At 40.8% G+C, this 20,203-nt stretch overlaps 1 protein-coding gene and 2 non-coding genes across 9 annotated transcripts in view; 2 read left to right on the plus strand and 1 right to left on the minus strand.

The window, feature by feature from the left end:
- The window catches only part of LOC119165021 (AT-rich binding protein), a 37,412-nt gene that overhangs the window by 6,174 nt on the left and 11,035 nt on the right, over positions 1 to 20,203 (plus strand). Inside the window, exons 2-4 of one of the 7 annotated variants that reach the window (XM_075873560.1) lie at positions 6,931 to 6,996; positions 9,582 to 9,903; positions 20,052 to 20,182. In XM_075873560.1, the coding sequence (XP_075729675.1) occupies positions 6,931 to 6,996; positions 9,582 to 9,901 (386 nt within the window). In that variant the 3' untranslated portion in view covers positions 9,902 to 9,903; positions 20,052 to 20,182. Of the gene's footprint in view, positions 1 to 6,930; positions 7,032 to 9,581; positions 9,904 to 18,267; positions 19,319 to 20,051; positions 20,187 to 20,203 lie in introns of those variants that run through there. The other 6 variants (XR_012886109.1, XM_075873559.1, XR_012886108.1 and 3 more) reach the window with 6 other exon arrangements.
- Positions 1,497 to 1,569, minus strand: TRNAT-CGU (transfer RNA threonine (anticodon CGU)). Its single transcript has one exon. It is a non-coding gene; the product is annotated as a tRNA-Thr (tRNA).
- Positions 2,239 to 2,311, plus strand: TRNAT-CGU (transfer RNA threonine (anticodon CGU)). The gene has a single exon. It is a non-coding gene; the product is annotated as a tRNA-Thr (tRNA).

Raw genomic sequence — 20,203 nt, forward strand, 5'->3', positions numbered from 1 at the left:
AGTGAAAATCATAGATACCTTATTAAACATGAAAGTTTACCGTTGGCATTGGAAACAACATGAGTGATGCAAAAAATAATTGCTAGATGACGGGCCATGTGACACAATGGTGATGTCACAGATTGTTGACATTTGTGATGTCATTACTTGACATCAAACTTAGACATGGGTTCGCCAATTATGGAGGCAATGCAAAACAAGCTAAGGTTCCCCCTATCTCTGAGGCCAGCCCAGAAAGCTATTGGATGGTGTCAAGGAGGGATCAATATATCAACTGATAAGAGAAAGAACGTGGCTTTTGCATTCAAGTCATCTTAGGGGAGACCCTGTGAGTTTTTTAGTCGGAAGTGTGAAGTGTGTAATACATCTCATTTTCTGTTCACCTCTCTTGAAGAAGTATTTTTTTTGATATTAAGGTTAACATATCTTGTATTTGATGAGCATGAAGTTGTGAGTTACGTACTTCATATACTGAGGTCCAAAAATTTCTATCTGACAGCAAAGTATTTTGTGCTATTAAGGCATTCACCTCAGGAGCAATACCAGCTGTCTTTCGTGCCGACACCATAGGCCGGCAAAAAAAAAAAAAAAAAAATGGAGATCACCTAGACTCGCTCAATCTTGCACTTTAGACTCACTCGGGCTCTCATTTACAAAAAAATGTTTTTTAACCGGACTCACTCGGACTTAAATTTGCCAAAATGACTCGCCTGGACTTCTTCAGGCTCGGACTAATGGCTTGATCTGAGTCCAAGTGGGATCAAGTGAGTCGACTCTGGAGCGAGTTTGCCGGCCTATGGTCGAGATAGCTAGCCATAATGCCACTCTTTTGTGATTTTACCGTTGCTGGAATGCCATACTAGCTGTTGTTCATTCTAGTCGGCTTGTTACTTTTTGTTATCTTTAAAAAAAAAAAAGCAATAAAGTGCTATAAGTTACCATGCCTGATGCCGCAAATTGGGCTTGCAGGGTTGCTGTTGGCTACTGATATGTTGGCTACTGATACATACAGCAAAGCATCTCCATAGATGCTTTGCTGTATGTATTCCTGCAAAATTCAGCCACTTAATTTCAAATGTTTTCGTATACGTAGACCTTGTCCCTTTAGTATTGTTTCTTGGTACTTGTAGTCAGTTATGGAAAAAGTAATTAATAAATTACAAATCTCTGAAAACTTGTGATCGATCACAATCAGATAACTGCAAGTGTTGTGGGCATTCATGGCAAATTTTTGTGGGGTTGTACTGTGAGCAGTGGCGTACCAACTCTTTTGCGAGTGGGGGCAAACCTAACTGAAACTAGTCAGCTGGTATATATATATATATATATATATATATATATATATATATATATATATATATATATATATATATATATATATATATATATATATATATGAGATATAACAGACAGTAATGCCAAGGAATGTACAGGGGAAGTTATTAACATTAATGGAATGTAAATAAGAAGAAAGAAAAGTGGATGAAAAAATTACCAACTGTAAGCAGGAATCGAACCTACGACCTTCGAATTACGCGTTCGATGCTCTAACCACTGAGCTATTACAGCGGCACTCCCTCCATCCACTTTTTTGGGTTTATCTGTGAATTTAGAAGTAGGAGCGACAGTCAGCGCCATCTATAAGCCAAACAACGAGTGTGAAAACACTCTTATGCGCATGTTTGGCGTCACGTAGCACGTGAACTTATTATGAGCGGGCAGCTGATTAATCCTACTTCTAAATTCACAGATAAACCCAAAAAAGTGGATGGAGGGAGTGCCGCTGTAATAGCTCAGTGGTTAGAGCATCGAACGCGTAATTTGAAGGTCGTAGGTTCGATTCCTGCTTACAGTTGGTAATTTTTTCATCCACTTTTCTTTCTTCTTATTTACATTCCATTAATGTTAATAACTTCCCCTGTACATTCCTTGGCATTACTGTCTGTTATATCTCATTATTATTGTGTTAAAAACACGGAAAAACGAGCCCTTAGGTATACACTTCTTTCCCTTATTTCATTGAACGAGGGTCTCGTACTGGCAGACTTGGTGTGTTTAGGTTGTATAAGAGGGACAATTAATCAGCTGCCCGCTCATAATAAGTTCACGTGCTACGTGACGCCAAACATGCGCATAAGAGTGTTTTCACACTCGTTGTTTGGCTTATAGATGGCGCTGACTGTCGCTCCTACTTCTAAATTCACAGATAAACCCAAAAAAGCGGATGGAGGGAGTGCCGCTGTAATAGCTCAGTGGTTAGAGCATCGAACGCGTAATTCGAAGGTCGTAGGTTCGATTCCTGCTTACAGTTGGTAATTTTTTCATCCACTTTTCTTTCTTCTTATTTACATTCCATTAATGTTAATAACTTCCCCTGTACATTCCTTGGCATTACTGTCTGTTATATCTCATTATTATTGTGTTAAAAACACGGAAAAACGAGCCCTTAGGTATACACTTCTTTCCCTTATATATATATATATATATATATATATATATATATGAGAGAGAGAGAACTTCATCAATGCGCTCGCACTTTGATACTTTAATATGCTTTTTCATACGCATATGCATGCCATGCACGTCTTACACACGACGCTTTTTATGCATTACCTCACAACTTTCTGCATGAATACAAATATGCTGATGTTAGCCTCTCCAACAGTCCATATTTGTATTATCATCCAATTAAATGTTTAAGGACTCAAAGTAGCTCACAAAGATTTGAATTTTCATGTGAGAAGCAATCTTTAGACAACTGATGTACTTCGAGCGTTTCTGTCTACTTATCTACCTATCTGGCTAGTTACGTCTTGGTGCTCGCTTAGTTGCCCTATCACTCTAGTATAGACCAAAATCTGCATATGAGGGCACGAGGACATGAAAACATGTGCCTGGTCCTGACATACATGACGTGAAAATCATGCCGTGTACGTCATGAAACCTTCAGTTATGTGTGTCACGTGGCTGTATACCACAGGCTTTGGTATGCGGGTGTGCACATTAAAGTTTGAATCGACCTAGAAGCAGTGACAACGGATGCCGGTGATTTCAATGCTACAACCTTTTAAAAATGGGGCATCGGCAGCCTTGATCCAACAACTGCAAAGAATAACAATCAAGATCCCAGCTGGAATCGAATGCAAACAATTCGTGTGCCAGTCATGTAGTATTATACAACACAAGGCGTGAAAGCTCCTTATAGGCGGCCTGCACCGCAAAAAGCCTATAACAAAAATCGGCACAGCAAAAATGTTGATGAAATTTCACTATATTATAACATTCTCTCGTAAAACATAGTTGAGTGATTACTCTGGTAAAAGAACACTTCGTGTTAATTGTAAGTTTCCCCAGCGTGCAGCCAACAGGGACGTCAAAAGTGGGGTAGCTCAGCCCCCCTAACCTTTCTAAGTGGGGGTGGGGCGTTCTTCTTGGCACCCCCCCCCCCCCCCCCCCCCAACTGGTATGCCTATGACTGTGAGCATTTCCACAAGCTTTAACAGTGATTTTCTTTTTTTTTTTTTTGCAGATGCGTCCATTCCATCTACGAAGTACCATATAAGAGTTATGCTATGAACATTGCCAGATATTTGCTGGCTGCCGCCTCTAATTCGTTATCTTGAAATGAGTGAAAGCAGATATTTGTTCTTCTATGTGTTAGTGTAACAGTATTATAACGTGGTGTCTATTTCATTGCATTTCTTAAGTTTTAATTACCAGCTTAAATGAATTGTGTCTGTCCTACAAAGCATTGATTCAGTGTAGAAAATGTCTTGCTTCGTAGCTTGGTCCTGTCCTTGCAAAATTGTTCAGTAGTGCACACATTTTTACAGATCATGACATCGAATCGCGGCTATGGCAGACACATTTTTGATGGCAGCAAGAACTCTTTGAGGCCTGCATGCTTAGGTTTTGGTGCTCATTAAAAAACTCCAGGTGGTTGAAATTTCTGTAGCCCTCCACAACGGCATCTCTCATAATCATATGGTGATTTTGAGACGTTAAATCCCAATAATTATTATCAGTGCACATTTCTTATGTTCATAAACTTAGCTCAGACTAGACAAAAATATTTTATGGCATGTCGACACAACACATTTCAGAAGCATTTGGCTCTTGTACTGCTATGTGTTAATAATGTAGTATTGAAATAACTTTACAGTGTAAATCCTATGTATTGTAATTATGTGTTCTGCCCTGTCATTTGTTTCGTTTCTGTTTTTTAGGTTGTGCTTTGGTGGCATCTTTCCTTGGGCCAATTTTTTTTTCATGTCTTATTTTCTTCATGTTGCAATGTTCATATATGGGTTGGTGCAGCTTGTGTATCATGATATTAGTAGTTTTGATGATGAAGCTACATGCACTGGTTTGTTAATTCATTGACAAGGCAGTACATCTAATTAAGTCATCGAACCTATTTATAAATTCTTGGACCAAACAAAGAGCTCTAACAGCCAAGGGCACATGGTCTATTTTTGTGGGGCTAGATTGATTTTTTTTGTTGTGGACATTAATTGCATTGAATGGTTATTAGATCATTGCATTTATTTCAGTGTTGCTTAGAGAAACGTCTTTTATTGTTTAAAAAAATTTCTTAGGGGACTTCACATACATGTCATTTTGCCAAAAGTAAATTACGCTGTCCCGTGGTGAGCGCAGGGAGGAAAATAAAGTTGATTACTTTTTCTCTGATTTCTTTGGTCATTTATGCTTATCACTCTAGTCATTATAACCTCAATCTTACTGTAAAATCCTCACCTAGCGCGCGTGCGCGTGTGCGTGCGTGCGTGCGTGCGTGCGTGTGTGTGTGTGTGTGTGTGTGTGTTCCCACACCCTTCTTTGCTGTGAAGAGATAATGAGAAAAGATTTAGAGAGGGGCCCCTTACTCTGTTACGGACGAAAAAAATTCAAGATGTGGGTGTAATAACCTTTAAAAAGAATGACCGCCTGGTGTTCTAATTAAATGTATTATATAAAATTGCAAAGAAGGGGCAAGGAAGAGGTGCTCCTGCGCAGAGGCAGCAGCATCGACCCTCTCCTGCACGCTCGATGCTGCTGCCTCTGCGCCGGAGTACTTCCTCTTCTTTACAATATACATGCATTTACTACTTCTACTGAACTAGACAAAATTCTAAAAGGAAATTTCTGGTGTTATCACTAGTGGGAAAGACATTTTATCGAATGCTCTGGTAATTTGTGACAACTCTGAATGCTGTTTGCAGGCACCACGCTGTGAAAATGCTGAGAAATTTCGAGCATATCTTGAGATTTTCAGAATTCAGGAGCCTATGACTAAGAGTTCCAGCGATCCATTTGCATTGATTTTTATGCTAGCAGTAATAGACAGTTTCATTTGAAACAAAAAAAGAGTCCGTGCAACTTGGAAATGCCGTAAGGGCTCTGCGGCCCCTCCAAGCATAGAACTAGAAAAATGGACGTGTGAGGTTTGTCGTGACGTAAAGGTTTCTTTCTTGAGTGTGTGCTCAGCTGAGCTACGTCATTTCGTATGTGTCGTGCACTCATGGGTGTTTTAACAAGGTAGCTGTTCTTGGTCAAGGCTTTTCATTTCTGTAGGCCGTTGTATATCAGAAGTCCCTCTCTCTTTTTTTTTTTGTTACCTTGTTCTGTATTTAGCCATGTTGTCCTTTTTGTTTCTGTTTTTTGTTTCTTTTTGTTGTGCTTTGCTTCCACTTTCACCATGTAGCCTAATTCTCACTTGCATCAATCTCTCCTTTGTACCTTGTATGTGCTGTGTTTTCTTAGTTCACGTTGCGACATTCATATATCAGTCTGTGCATTTTTTGTTTCCATGATCCAAATACTTTGATGACTAAATTGCATGTACACTCAGACCTCATAACAGTCACGTCCGTTCTGAGCTACGTTATATACGAAATTTTGTTATAAATAATTCTGTCACACTGTTCACGCTGTGTTTATGGCAAGACTGTTGTTTATCTACTTCGTTATAACCAATAATTTCTTGTATCCGAGTTCGTTGTGCCGAGGTTCAAATGTACTGCTCTATTAGCTTGATGATGTATGCATTGTTCAAAACATTGAAAGAGCTTTGACAGTGTAGGCGCACCAGCATGTCTTTCCAAATGTGCCTTTAGCTTATAGCCATAGTGTTCTTTCAGGATAATATGTTATTGTTTAGGAAAATGGTGTAACAGAAAAGTTCTTAACCACGGATGCACAAATGTCGAGCAAGCAACATGTGTCACAGAGGGTTAGACTGGAAAGGATGACACAGACAGAGAGCAAAAAGCGCTGTTTTCTGCCAGCTGTTTTATTCCGCTGATACCAGGTATAAATGCATAAGGAGAGCCAGCAGGTAAAGCGAGAAAGTAAAAGCAAGGGAAAAAAAGCAATCGGCAAGTAATGCACTGGGTGATGACCACAAGTCTCTACTCTCTGTCTATGTCGTCCTGTATAGTTTTATGCATTGTTGCTTATGTTGAAGTGAACTAGCTAGCCCTGCAAGCAACCAAGCAACATGGTTGAAAAGTGTTTTTGTCATCTCTGTTGGGCCGTTTTCTTTAAAAAATGCATCCGTACAACTCGCCCAATTGTCAGTTCCACCTAATAAGCTATCCCAGTGCCTGCAGGAAGTATCGGCACTATTGTACAAAAATGTGTCAGATAAGATTTATTTATTCAACTTTTCAATTCTGTAATCTCTGTACACTAGATAATGTACCACATCTTTTTTACTCGGTTGTAAGAAAATGCGCTGGTAGGTCTAACAAATTATGTGAAATCTTGGCCATATCTATTTTTCTGAGTATATCATGTTGCCATTGTTGAACACTGACAAGAAAGGTGGTTGATTGTAGGTAATTTTTTCATGTGGAAGTGGTAAAGTTTCGTGTAAATGTGCCGTGCGTGTTCAGGCCTGGAATAATGGTGATCTCTGTGCTATTGCAGATGTGTCCATTCTTTCAACGGAGCATCGTAGAAGTTGCAAGTTTTGGACGTTCCCATTGATCCCTAGTACATTGATTTGTTGTGACATTGAGATTGTGAAGGCATGTGCAGTTGTTTGCTGGATGTGATCAGTTACCTTAAAAAATTATTTGTTTTGGCACGCCTTAGTTTAAGAGAGCTAAAAAAGGGGGGAGAGGGTATTGCAGTGTTTAGATTACAATTGTCAGCATGAACAAACTCTAAAAGTTTTTAAAAGCATTTGTTCAGGTTGAGTGTTTAGCAATGAATGCTTTATTTCAAAAGTTTATTCAGCAGTGCACATGTTCAACAGTGCACATGAAAGTTGGTGGTTCAACAGTGCACCAGTGGGTAATTACAGCTATGAATAGTTGCTGCCCTTTGTTTTTGCACTGTACTATTTTAGCAATGATTTTGAAATCAGCTTGTGATGTAAGTTTATGTTCATTATGCATTAAGTCCTGTCATCCTTTGCATTTGTATTCTTGCATTGTGCTTTCAAATCAACAGGTTATTGAAACTAATGTGGTCCAACTAACTCCATTCCTTTTATGTTTGTGAAATCTCACTAGCTGAAGAACGACCATTTTTTATATTCAACTGAGTGTGACTTAACTCTTTTTCACCATCACCCCTGACACTATTTTTCACTTGAATCAATTATTTTCTGTGAGGTCTTTCATATTTTGTTGAAACTGTTTTGTAGTTCTTTCTTGCGTAACATACAGAGTCACTCAAACCTCGTTATAACGTAATGGGACGTAACGAAATAGTGGATATAACGAAGCAAATGAAATTCCTCTTGAAAGCTCCATTGAGAGCCATGCATTTTAAACCTTGTTAAGTTGTTGCATTTAAGGGGCTCATGACGTGAACACCCCGATGCCTTAAATGCTTGTACTGCTTTGTTCAGTTGATAAATTGAGCCACTGCAGTGCCATGTGGTTACAGTGCATGACCGCTGAGCTGAAAAAAAAAAAAGGGGGTTTGATTCGGGCCATGGGGTTTGCATTTTGGTGGACATGAAATGCTGCAGGTCTGTGTACTGTGCAATTTCAATGCATCTCAAAAAATGACCTGGGAGGCTGAAATTATCTTACACCCTCTATGGTGTCATCTCTCTCTCTTGAGGCTCAATAACACCTGCGACTACCACTTGTCGCGCTAGCAAATTGGCTGCAATGCAACTGTCTGCACATTGTCTCGAATGGCTGCTCTGATTGCTATGCGACTTCTTTCGCTTGGTTGCTAGCTGCTCGAGTTTACAGATGTAAACTTCTAAACCATAGTTCCTGGAGCACGATGAGCTTATTTGACGGGGCAATAGCACTTGGATTAAAGGTGCACTCTGTGTGGTGATGAGTGTATGTCGCTCGGTGGTGTGTACATCACTCGCTTCAAGGGGCCGCTTGGTTGCCACTCACCACGGATCGCACGACCGATGCTGCGCGCTGGTGTGAATGAGCTTGAGCGGCTTCGGGGTTATCTCTTAGGCATGTCGATGCAGCTTTTGCAACATGGCTTGAATGTTTATTTTTCATATTTGTTCAGGATCATGAATTTTCTAATGATAATATAAAGTATCTGCTCTTATGTGCTTCCATAACTGACGGAAATGTCATTTGGCAAATAAGTCTCTTACGGTATTTTGTTCTACCGTTATGCTTTCACTAAGGCAATATAAAAACATTTAGAAGTAGTCTGCAAACTCTGCCAATACATGTGAAGCAGAAATATTCTTTATAGCCCGAATACGCCTTTAATTATTCTACCAGAAACTTTGATGGCATTGTAACCATTGTGATTGAGCTCTGTGTCTTTCTTTTACATATTTTGCAGTTTGTGGCACAAATTTCGCTTCATATCCATCATGGGATATGATGAATGAATATGATGAATATGAATCCAAATTTCACAATGCTTTTCCAGTGTGCTATTGTTTAGACAGTGCTATGCTAAAAAAGTATCAGTTTTGTACTTTAGTGCTTAAACTGCTGGCGAGTGTACTAATAGTTCTGGCTGTTAAAGTGAGTGTAGTGTGTGAAACTTAACTATATGTTGCTGCTATGTAATGGCAACAAGTGTTTGCATCCATATATTAAGCATAGTATTTATGTACAGATCAGAATTTGTCTGTGATATGGACTGGGTCGGTGGGCAGTTTCAACTGCAGTAACTGACATGTGGTTCATTAGGCTAGGGTTGTCATCAACATCACTTACAAGTTCGGCAACCCTTGATTGTCTAGTGCTGTATACGAGTTTAGGTCTAGTACGTGACGCTGAGGATGTAGATGCGGTCGCTGACCAAGCCAAGGTGAAAAAACGCAGAAACATTTCGGGGTCCATATGGGTTCCTTCTCAACACTAAGCCAGCAAGAGCCGTAGGTTGTTTTTTTAGCGCAAAAAAGGACGTTCTATCACAAAACATTTTAGCCTAAAAAAGCGATGTACAGCTTAGTGTGAACAAGGAACCCGTGTAGGTCCTGAAATGTCAGTGTTTTTTCACCTTGACTTGGTCAGCGACTGCATCCACATCATCACAATATCTAACCAGATGAACTTTCGTAGAACTCTTGACTAAGTATGTGACACCATTTGCATTGTGTTTCTGTGCTTCCTGTGGCTTTTCAGGTTTCTCATCTTCGGTGTCACTGGAGCAGTACGATTCACTCGTGTCCTTCCAAGGCGGACTGCACTTCTGCCGGCAGTGTGGCTATGTGACCAAGTACAGGCCGCACATGAAGGCACACCTTTGCAAACACACGGGCGAGCGCCACTTTAAGTGCGACGTGTGCCCAGCCGCTTTCAGGGACAGCGCCAGTCTCAGAAAGCACGTTCGCACCCACACGGGCGAGCGTCCCTTTTCCTGCGTCCACTGCGGTGTGTCCTTTACACTGAAACATCACCTCACCCGGCACATGGAACGTTTTCATGCAGACAAGAAACTGTAAAGGTCAAGAGCGCACTTAATTTTACAATTTTTTTGGGGGGCTGGATTGATTCTCTTATTGGAGATGTGAATTGCCGTCAAAGCGCCGATATAAATATATTTATTATTGTCATCCTGCTGTAAAGTCACTGCATCACTGCTGTCTGTATCAGTGTGTAGTATCGCTTGCTATAACTATTGTAAAGGGAAGTGGCTGCAAAGAGTCCTGGTCTTTGATCGGACAAATCTATGCTTGTGTGAATATACAAGTGCTTCTAATATTGTAACGAATATTACTATATTGAATTTGCTTCAATTTGAACATAAGTTGTTGAAAATTTCGAAGTATTCAAAATGAATGCATAGATGTATATTAGTCCGCATCTAGTCCTTCCAAAAGTTGGTTTCGTACCTGTGAAGGGCTGCTACGCCATGAAAGTATCTATTTAAATGTATAACAATTCACATGTAACTTACTGTAAAGGTGGTTTCACTGCAGTAAAGAAATGCTAAATTGTGGAAACGTCTATTCAGGGGAAATCAGCACTGCAGCGAAGCCCTAATTCAAAGTTGAGTGAACATATTTTTTTCATATCAATTCATCGTTAGTTTCAAAGCTTGCTATACCACCTTATATGCTTGAAGTATACTGAATTTCAAAACATAACATATTTTTCAGGTTATCACTTGCATTCTACGAAATGTCAAATCCTCCTATTCAAAGTTGTTTCCACTTTCTTTTTAATAAAAAAGAATGGCATTGTCACAGCCCTTGTTTCAATCATTAAAAAATACAGTGCGGGTTAGTTGAATCATAAAAAATTTGCCCATTTTTCTTCATAATGTGTGATATACATATCATTCGAACTTGATTCGCACTTATTTGACCAAAATCACTATTTGCTTCGAACTTACAATTCGCTATTCGCACAAGTCTAGAAAAATCTAACATCAGAAGTTATTGAGGCAATGCTTTAAAACAGAGATTATGATCAAGCTTACATTTGCATACTTTACCAGTCAACATAAAGTTGGCATTAAAAAAAAAAAAACGAGAGAGAGCAGTTAAAAGATTACTGGCAGCAACCATTTCACCTCTCACTTTTTGCTTGTGCAATTCGGATATCCGTATGCTGGTTTCGCTTCTTGTTCTTGATCACATGTATACATTTTAACGAGCTGCCTCGTTTCACACATATGGCACACTTGGTTGTTGTTGGAATGGTGCAAGTTTTAAGCTTCAATTTTGTTTTTCTCTACTCTTTATGCCAACATGATCATGCAGTTTGGTAAAAAAAAAAAAAAGCTGTGCAATGCTGTACACACACACACAAAAAAAGCTGTGCAACTTGATTTCACTATAGGAGCGATACCTGCTGTCTTGCAAGCATGGAAAAATTCACTCGCGAGCTTTGTCCCTAAGTAACAGTTCACCATCTTGCCTGTATATTCTCTCAAGCAGTCTCGTTTTTGTGTCTATTTCGCACTCGGGAGTGTTGTGGTGTTCAAAATGTGAATTTTTCACCTCGACACAATGCTGTGGATCTCGCCCTATTTCTAGGGGTGCAACTTTATCTTGCTTGTTACTGTGGTAATAGTGTGATCGCTGCACTAGAATTACTGGGGCAACAATTCAAGCTTCCTCTACGTAGGACCTTTGAGCTCATTTCATTTGTGACACTTGAAATGCCAGGCCAAAGTGAAATGTGGTCATGTGGCTCCATGGAAATAGAGAGGTGTTCGTGTGCTTTTTTTCTTTCTTTTGGATTTTCTGGGATGTGAACAAGTGACCGCATCCCCTGCTGCTGTCAATTTTGCCACATCACTTCTTCCATCATTTAACCTGTCAAACCCGCAAGTAAAAAAAATGAAGGCTGGAATAGTGTTGGAAGGCCTCTTTAATTTGTTACATTTCACAATATGAACTAGTTGGTGGCCTGGATTTGTGTATAGTCTTTAAACATCTGCAAATACAGTATGCATGCACTGGGGTGTTTATAGTAATACTTCACAATCATGAACAGGTAGAGTGTGCTGTATATTGTATTCAGTTTGGTTATCAATTTGTGTTCTTTCTTCCGGGGGGGGGGGGCACAATTCTTTTTTGTCGTAAATGTGTTGTGCAGCTTGAATAAACTAGTTTTGCGTTTGTCGAGAAGGCTGCAGTTGGACTGCCTTTTTCTTAGCCACTTATACATGCTCAATATGTACTGATGGGCTAGTCAGTCAGCCATCATGTTTGATGAAGCAGCACACAAAAGGGTACAATCACACACGTACGAAATGATGTGAACGCAAGTGCTGTATCGCAACTGATGCCTTTATTGTTGGAAAGACCACTGAAGTGGAATAACATGCGCATGCACACTGACAGCAGTGAAGGTGATCGAGGCCACAGATATGACGTGTTCCTGATAAATATGGCACACAATATGTGATTATAGGCCAAGGTATCGGCAGGTTTTTGAGAGAGTGATACTGAGGGCAGCTGACACATTTATTTTGCCATTGATTGATGTCTGTTGCCTCGAGTATTTCTGTTTTTTCCTGCGTTTGTACTGGTGCAAGTCGGATGTCCGTATGCTGGTTTTGCTTCTTGTTCTTGCTCACATGTATACATTTTAACGAGCTGAACCACTGCATTTTAATGAGTGGGAGCACCACCGCAGTACCTGCAATGAAATATCAAATGTCCAGAACCTTTTTCTGAGAAGTGGTGATTGTAACTGCTTGTTCGCGCACTTGCCTGTCTGACAAATGTAAACCTTAGCATGGTGAACGGAATCCTACGATTCACCGGTTCTTTGCTAGTGACGTAGGTGTTACGGTATGCTTCTTCGCACCATTCACCCTTCTGTGCAGGCCTGACTGTCGTGCTGGTACTGAGAACCCTACATCAGCACTGGCTTTTTAAACTTGCTTCAGCAGATCGTGCGAAGTGGTTAACATAGGATATGACCACAGTGCTCCGGGAGTCCCTGCATTCGGTGCCATTTGTTTTTCTTGTCTTCCTGTGCAAGTTTTTGCTGCAGAAACCACGAGGTCTGAATAATAGCCGGAGTACCTGAAGTGGCTAACCTGCTTAGGAAAGCTGGCTTCAAATTCGTGTGGACACGATTTTTTAAGTGCGTTAAAGAAGCATTGTCATGGTCTCTTGACATTAAAGCACGACACATCAACATAAGGAGTATGAAAAATCTTTGAGTGAAGAAAAACCCAAGTAGCAGAAAACATGCAAAGTACGCTATCGCGGTCCTTTACTATATAAACAGACTAGTGAATTATATTTACAGTACAGGTGCATGCCCTGACATTGTGGCAGCTCTGTAGTCAGCGTGTCAAGTCTCATCGCATCTGTGAAGTCTGTCGCACCACAGTGCAGGGTCGTCAGATGCACTGTCTGGTCCCTGCAGTAACTCGTCAGGGCAGAGTCGGGTCCCCACAGTGGCTGTATCGCGCGTCCTTGTGATGCTCAGCCTACGGAGCGTAGGCGCAGAGCATCTCGCGCATCCGCACGAGGGAGACATCGCTCAGTCGAGTTCCACTCCTGATTACGCCTCGTAGCCCACAGGGCATTGATGATAAGGCTGGGGCACCATGCTAGGAGCTTTGCTGGAGTACTTCGGGCAAACGCCTCCCGCTGCCACTGCTCGTCTTCACCTCTTCCCGTTCCAATCTGCTCTGCCTCCTCCTTCTCTCTGCCGGCCATGTGGAGTTGTTTTTGTTGTTCACCTTGTCCTGTGGCTCATACCCACTGTGGGGGATTGGTCAAGAATTGAGTGGTTTTATAAAATTCTATGGAATATTTGAATAATGGCCCATTCTTTGGCCTCTTTTTTGTGTTCTTTCTTCTTTTTTTTCTTCCTCAATTTATTATCTTTTTTTATATATCTTTGTTGGATACGCTTATTTTACTTTCTTTCATTTTCTTCTTTTTTCTCTTCTTCGACAAGTCTACAGACTCATGGCCAGCATGAACGGGCAATTTCTCTCTTTACAAGTCTTAAATGCACCGATTAGTATTGAAGGACAGATCTATTGTCCCACGATTATGTCCTTTTGTGTGTGGCTTCATCATATAGGTGTGTGGCTTCATGAAATAATTTGTGTGTGTACTGTGACCGTTTCCTCTGTCTTTAATGATGTCAGTCTTCTTCTAGACATGTGCGTTTTGTTCTTCTTAGCACTGAATGAATATTGCCAGAAGTGCGTCGCATTAACGATTTTGTAAAAACCTTTTGTTTGTCTTCCCAAGTAAATATCAGCTTGTGTCTTTAGTTTATGGTTTTGACAGTGACATACCATATTTACTGCCTGCTGCCTAATATTTGGAGCTCCGTGTTTTCAGAGTTTATTTTGCCTGAAATTCCGAGGGTGTTTTTCGGAGTTTAATATTCTTCTTCTTATTATTTTTTTAAGAAAATCTACATTTATTGGTGTTTAGACAAAAAATGAAGGAAAGTCCTTAAACAGCTCAAACGACAGGAGTTTGCGCTGTGCAAACTCATGTCGTTTGCGCTGTCAAGCACTTTTCTTCATTCTTTATCTACTATGCAGCACTAACTAGCTCAATCAAGCACATTGGTGTTTACTTCTCATAAATCTCCTATTCTCTGAAATTTGATGTTCGATTTTGCATTATGAATTGTTGCAATGTCTTCTTATTGATTTCATTGCCAATGAAAATGCATTGCATTGTTGCTAATAATCCTGCATTTTCATCCTTTCATTTTTTCCCATCTCCCTGTTCATTTACCCTTTCAATAAGGCTGTTCATGTTCACTGCTCTAAACTCGCCAAAGTGTACTTTTGAGGGTAGAGGGAGCTAGTCAAGCTGTTGCTCATCTTTTTCTCCCGATCTCCCTCATCTTCCTGATGGAAAATAAAGAACCTAGTAATATTATTACCAATCTCATTGCTCCGAAATCTTGGATGAAAGGATATCTCAACATAAAACCACGTGAACGCACAAGTGTATTTTAGGTGTCTAGAGGGTTTGAATGCCCAAACACATATACATAAAAGTACAAATGCTTGAATACAAAAACCTACGTTTGTTCGTATTGCAACCTTAAAGCTTTCAGTAGACACAAGCATACTTTACATGGTCGCTGCTTGTGACAGAAGTGTGCTCCTTTCGATTGATGATTGTCACCTCTGAAAGTGTCTGGTTGCTGTTAAAAATGCCCTTTTAAAATCTGAGCCTGTTGGATAGATCCAAACTGTAAAGAATTTTACCGGCGAGTGTTAATTGAATTTTTAGGATTTATACAAAAATGCAGATGTCTAGTTATATTGAAACTGATGATAGTTGATATTTGTATTTGGATGTGTTAGTCTATTAGTATAGTATTGTTAGGAAAAAGTATCTGCTTCATGGCAGTGTGTAAGTTTTAGTCATAAGCATAGCGGCATTGCTTTGTTGTTAAAGCAATAGCTCAGAATAGGAAAGTCACGGCAGGTAGTTGGTAATCTCTCCTTCTGTCTTTGCTAAATCGTTTAGCATTGCGCATGTTCTTATATCACGCAACTAGCTCAGACTATTGGCAAGATAACGTGACACTTTATTGCAGCATTTTGCTTTTGGACTGCAACATACAGAACTATTGAAATGACGTTTCAGCAGAAAATTGGTGTTACTTTGTTGTGGAGTTAGCCCCATTGTGCCTTTTGTTTCTGTTCTAATGGTGCGCCTAAATGCTATTTTGACCAAGGGACGCTGTGTTCTCATAAGTCAGTCTTTTCATATTTTGTAACATACATGTCAGTCAGTGCATTTTGTGTCCTCATGATACGAATATTTGGATGACCAAATTGCCTGTACTGCTTTATTAGCTTGGTGATGCCTGTATTCTTCACTTTAATACATTGACAGAGCTTTGACTGTGTAGGCGCACTAACGTCGCTTTCCAAATATGCCTTCAATGGGTAGCCATTGCCCTTTAGGATAAGTTATCCCAGAGTCTGTCGTAAAGAAGGGCAGTGTTTTATGAGGATGGGGTGCATAATGTCTATCGACTAAAGCTTACAATTCTTTTATCCATGTCTACCGTGACTAGTGGCACTAATTTGTTACTGGGTCGCTAGGAAAACACTTGATAAGCCTAGCCAACGCCCCTTTTATTTCTTTTGTGGGATGCCGTGTCGACAGATTGACAGATCCCAACATCAAAACATAACTGTTTATTCCACTTATAGGGAAAGCATCAGATCGAGCTTACGTGCGCTACGCTTGTCAGAGGTAACGGAGCAATCATGAAGGCCTTTAGTTTTATAGCCACCAGTGGTGACGTAAGCTTCCGGTGAAGCTGCAGTGGCGCTGTTCCTTATCGGAAGCGTGTTGGTGCTGGTGGGTGTGTCACGCCGGGCAGGTTTGTGCGCATTGGTCACCACACTTTCAATGCCAGTGCAAATGCTTGCTTATCAACGGGAGCCATCGGTCTACTTTAGTTCAAGGAGTGGTCGGAGTGCAACGTTACATGATGGGTAGCGCTGCTTGTCTCAAACATTCTTCAGGGCGCTTTCCCCCGCAGGTGCAATAGACGTGCTTTTCACTTAAATATCATGTTTGTCAGATTTGTTCCTTTGTGCTCATTCTTTGTGGCTCGAAGCAATACTGCCATCACAGCACAGTGCATGCAGTAGTGTTGCAGTGACACTTCCACATTGGTTGCCCGCATAGGGCCACAAAACGTGATACACTATCTCAAAACACCGTATCTTTTACAGAGCCAGCGTGACCATCAATATTGTGAACACGAGGAATGCAAGACGCCGCCCCACGGATTTGAACACGACTGAACAAAAAATTACTTCATATAATTTTCGTCGTGAGGCACTGCATGAGAAGTTTTCTGCCCCGTGACCGCAAAGCACAAGCGAAGGCTAGACGATGGGCGAGAACCAGAAAGGGTTAGATGAGAGGGTGGTGAATGGCTAGATCGGACGCATCTATCTCGCATTGATAAAATAGAGAAGGTGTTTGCCCAGCAAATAGTGTGCATGGTTGGCTGTACTAATTTCCTGAGTGCATGATTTGGCCATAGTTGTTGAGCTGTAGCTGCAGAAAGAGTTCAATGCGGAGCACCATGCTGCAAAATTCCAAGTGCCATGATTTGTCTGAGCATTCACATCCTACACGCTGCTGGATTGCACGAAAGATATTTTGCGGTGTAGTTTCTGAAATGTATAAGTGTCAAAAGAGCGGCTGCAGCTTGATGTTAATGTCTATTTGTGGATATATCTTGAAATGTAACAGATCAATCCTAACACTGGTTATAAATGCATTTGAATACGAGTAATTTTTTTTTGCACATGTGTTTTTGTTACAAATGGTAGAAATTTGTGTGGGTGTGGTGTACATCCTCAGGCTGGCTTTAACGGTGATTTCTGTGGCATTGCAGATGCATCCATACTTTCGACGGAGCATCGTAGAAGTTGCAAGTATCAGACATTATCATTGATACATAGTACTTTCACTTGTTATGGTGAAAGTAATACACGTGCTTAAAAGTATGTATAGTACTATACGTTTAACTACTATACCCAGACATTATCATTGATACATAGTACTTTCACTTGTTATGGTGAAAGTAGTATACGGGCTTAAAAGTATGTATAGTACTATACGTTTAACTACTATACGGTGAAAGTACTATAACTAATATACGTTATCGTTCCATACATGTTAGTTCATTAAAATAAAACAGGACTTATTGCATTGTTTTGGTTCATATCATGAGCAGAAAGGAACTCTGTCTTTTGAAGGTTTGTTTAGATTTGGATTATAAAAATGAACGCTCTCATATTTTCTAGTTGGTTCAACAGGTCACGTGCTTGCAGAAGTGTAGCTGGGAGAAAAGAAATTGTAATTACTGCCATGATTAGTTGTAGCAATTTACTACTGAACTACAATATATTAAAAACGATTTTGGGATCTGTTTATAATAGACGTGTATAAATATTAAAAAACTTGAACAATTCAATTAGCTACTCAAGTGGAAAATCCTTGAAGGTCCCGTAAACCACCCAGAGGTCGAAATTCAGTTGTGGGGAAATTATGCACAAGTGTACAACGAACACAGAGCCGTGAGAATTTTTCGAAACGGTGCTGCCCTTACAGAGTTAAACGCGTTTGATTATTGAAACCGCGACGATCACTCCTTTTGCTCCATCCCGCACTTCCCTCCGCTGGTATCCTCTCCCAAGCGACTTTGCCCTCTCGCCGAGGACCCCTCTTAATCTCGCGTGGCATACGCCATCGCTGATCCGCTGCTTGAAACACCGTTTACTTCCGGTTGATGCGACTCCGGCCGTCGGCTCCGTCAGTTGCTTTGCAGCTGCGTGCTTGTTGGTGAACTGTGGTTGCAGTAATCGTGCCGGTAATGACCCTGCATTGTGCGCACGCTTTCAAAGGATCGAAAACGCGTTGGACCCGTAAGGGGACACGTCGTGCCCCGTACATGTTGCCCGCATGCGGGCAACTTGACGGACAACTACAAGCAGCGCGGACAGCTGCTTGCAGACTGATTAGTAGTCGTAGGCTCTTGTATGACCAATCACAGCATATTTGGCTCAGCACGTCAGTGATATGGAACGGTGCGGCACGGGGAGACCCGAAACAACCGAAAAGAAGGAGGGATTGTTTCCTGTAATTTGTGGCGTGCCAGCGGCTCGTAGCACTGCCAGGTGTAGAATCGTTGATCGCGATGGAATTCTGCACACAATGCATGCATTTACTTGAAATGTTTGAAAAAATATCCGAGCTGGTTTACGGGCCCTTTAAGCGCTAAATCCAGTATCTACTTTGAAAAAATATCCGAGGTGGTTTACGGGCCCTTTAAGCGCTAAATCCAGTATCTACTTTATATGAGCTTACCTCAGTTTACAAAGTTGTAGTATCTTTTGTCCATCAAATATATTGATAATTATACAATTCAAAGTTGATGAATGTTTGAAATAAAAAAGTTTTAGAATTCTAGGCTTGTCTTAAAAAAGTATGCTTTACTATTCGAATAGTATTAGATTCGATTTGGTATGGGTACTATTCGCTATGTGTTTGGCTTGGCTCTGAATTTCACTATTGGCACACCCCTAGTTTTCATTGTAAATTTCTGTTCATTATGCATTAATCCCCGTTGTTCTTAGCATTTTTTTGTTTTTGTGTTGTGCTTTCAAACTAGCAACATGTGAAAACTAACACAGTTCAACTAACTACATTTTTTAAAAGTATGAAGTGCCACTAGCTGAGAAACACTTCTTTCTATATATGTAATAAAATGTGGCTGTATGTCCGTTCATCATCACACATGGTGTCTTTTTCACGTGGATCAATGTTTTCCTGTATCGTCTTTCATGTTCTGCCCAACCCATTTTGTGTTTGTTCTTTCTGGTTCGTTGTGTATAAGTTGGGGCACTTAACGGGCTCGTGATATGAATGGTGTGATGCCTGAAATGCCTGTACTACATTGTTGTGTTGATGAGCTAAGCCATCGCGAGGGCTAAATGGTTACGGGGCATAGCTGCTGACCCGCAAGATATTCATTTAATCCCAGCGATGGCGTTTGTATTTTGGTGGAAGTAGTATACTGCAGGACTGTGTTGTGTGCAATGTCGGTGCATGTTAAAGAACACTCGGGAAGTTGAAATTATCTGGAAGCCTCTACTCTGCTGTCTTTCATAAGCCTCATTCAGGGCTGTGCCTGTCACAAGTCACACGACCAGGTTAGTCATTAATGCCACTTATCACGTTAGCTGTGCAGAAGTGCTCATGGAGAGCCAAAATTGGAACTTGAAGTCGTGGTTATCATGCAGATATAGCGGGAACAGGTGCTTGTTTTGAATGTGTTAATCTACTGGCACATGTTCAAATAAATTTGGCCGTCTGAGCAAGTGTAGTGTCAGAACTGCATCTAAGTCATTTGTGTCAGTAATAGCAGCAGGTGTTTGCATAAATGAAGCATAACATTTATACTGACATGAGAACTTGTGTGACTTGTGCAGGATCAGTGTACCATTGCCAGTGTAATATCATGTGGCTCATTAGACTAATGTTATCATCTAGACCACACAGAAATGAAGGGACCTTTGCTTGTTTGGTGCTACAGTTTAGTTCCACGTATTGTTCGACACACCGTTTGCAATATGTTCCTATGCTCCCTGCGGCTTTGCAGGTCCCTCGCCTTGGGTGACTCTGGAGCAGTACCGTTTGCTTGTGTCCGTACAAGGCAGACTGCATTCTTGCACGCAGTGCGACTACGTAACTAAGGACAAGAGCAATATGAAAAAGCACCTTGGCAAGCACACGGGTGAGCGCCACTCCGAT

Source organism: Rhipicephalus microplus, chromosome 9 (assembly GCF_043290135.1).
Source record: "Rhipicephalus microplus isolate Deutch F79 chromosome 9, USDA_Rmic, whole genome shotgun sequence".
NCBI lineage: Eukaryota > Metazoa > Arthropoda > Arachnida > Ixodida > Ixodidae > Rhipicephalus > Rhipicephalus microplus.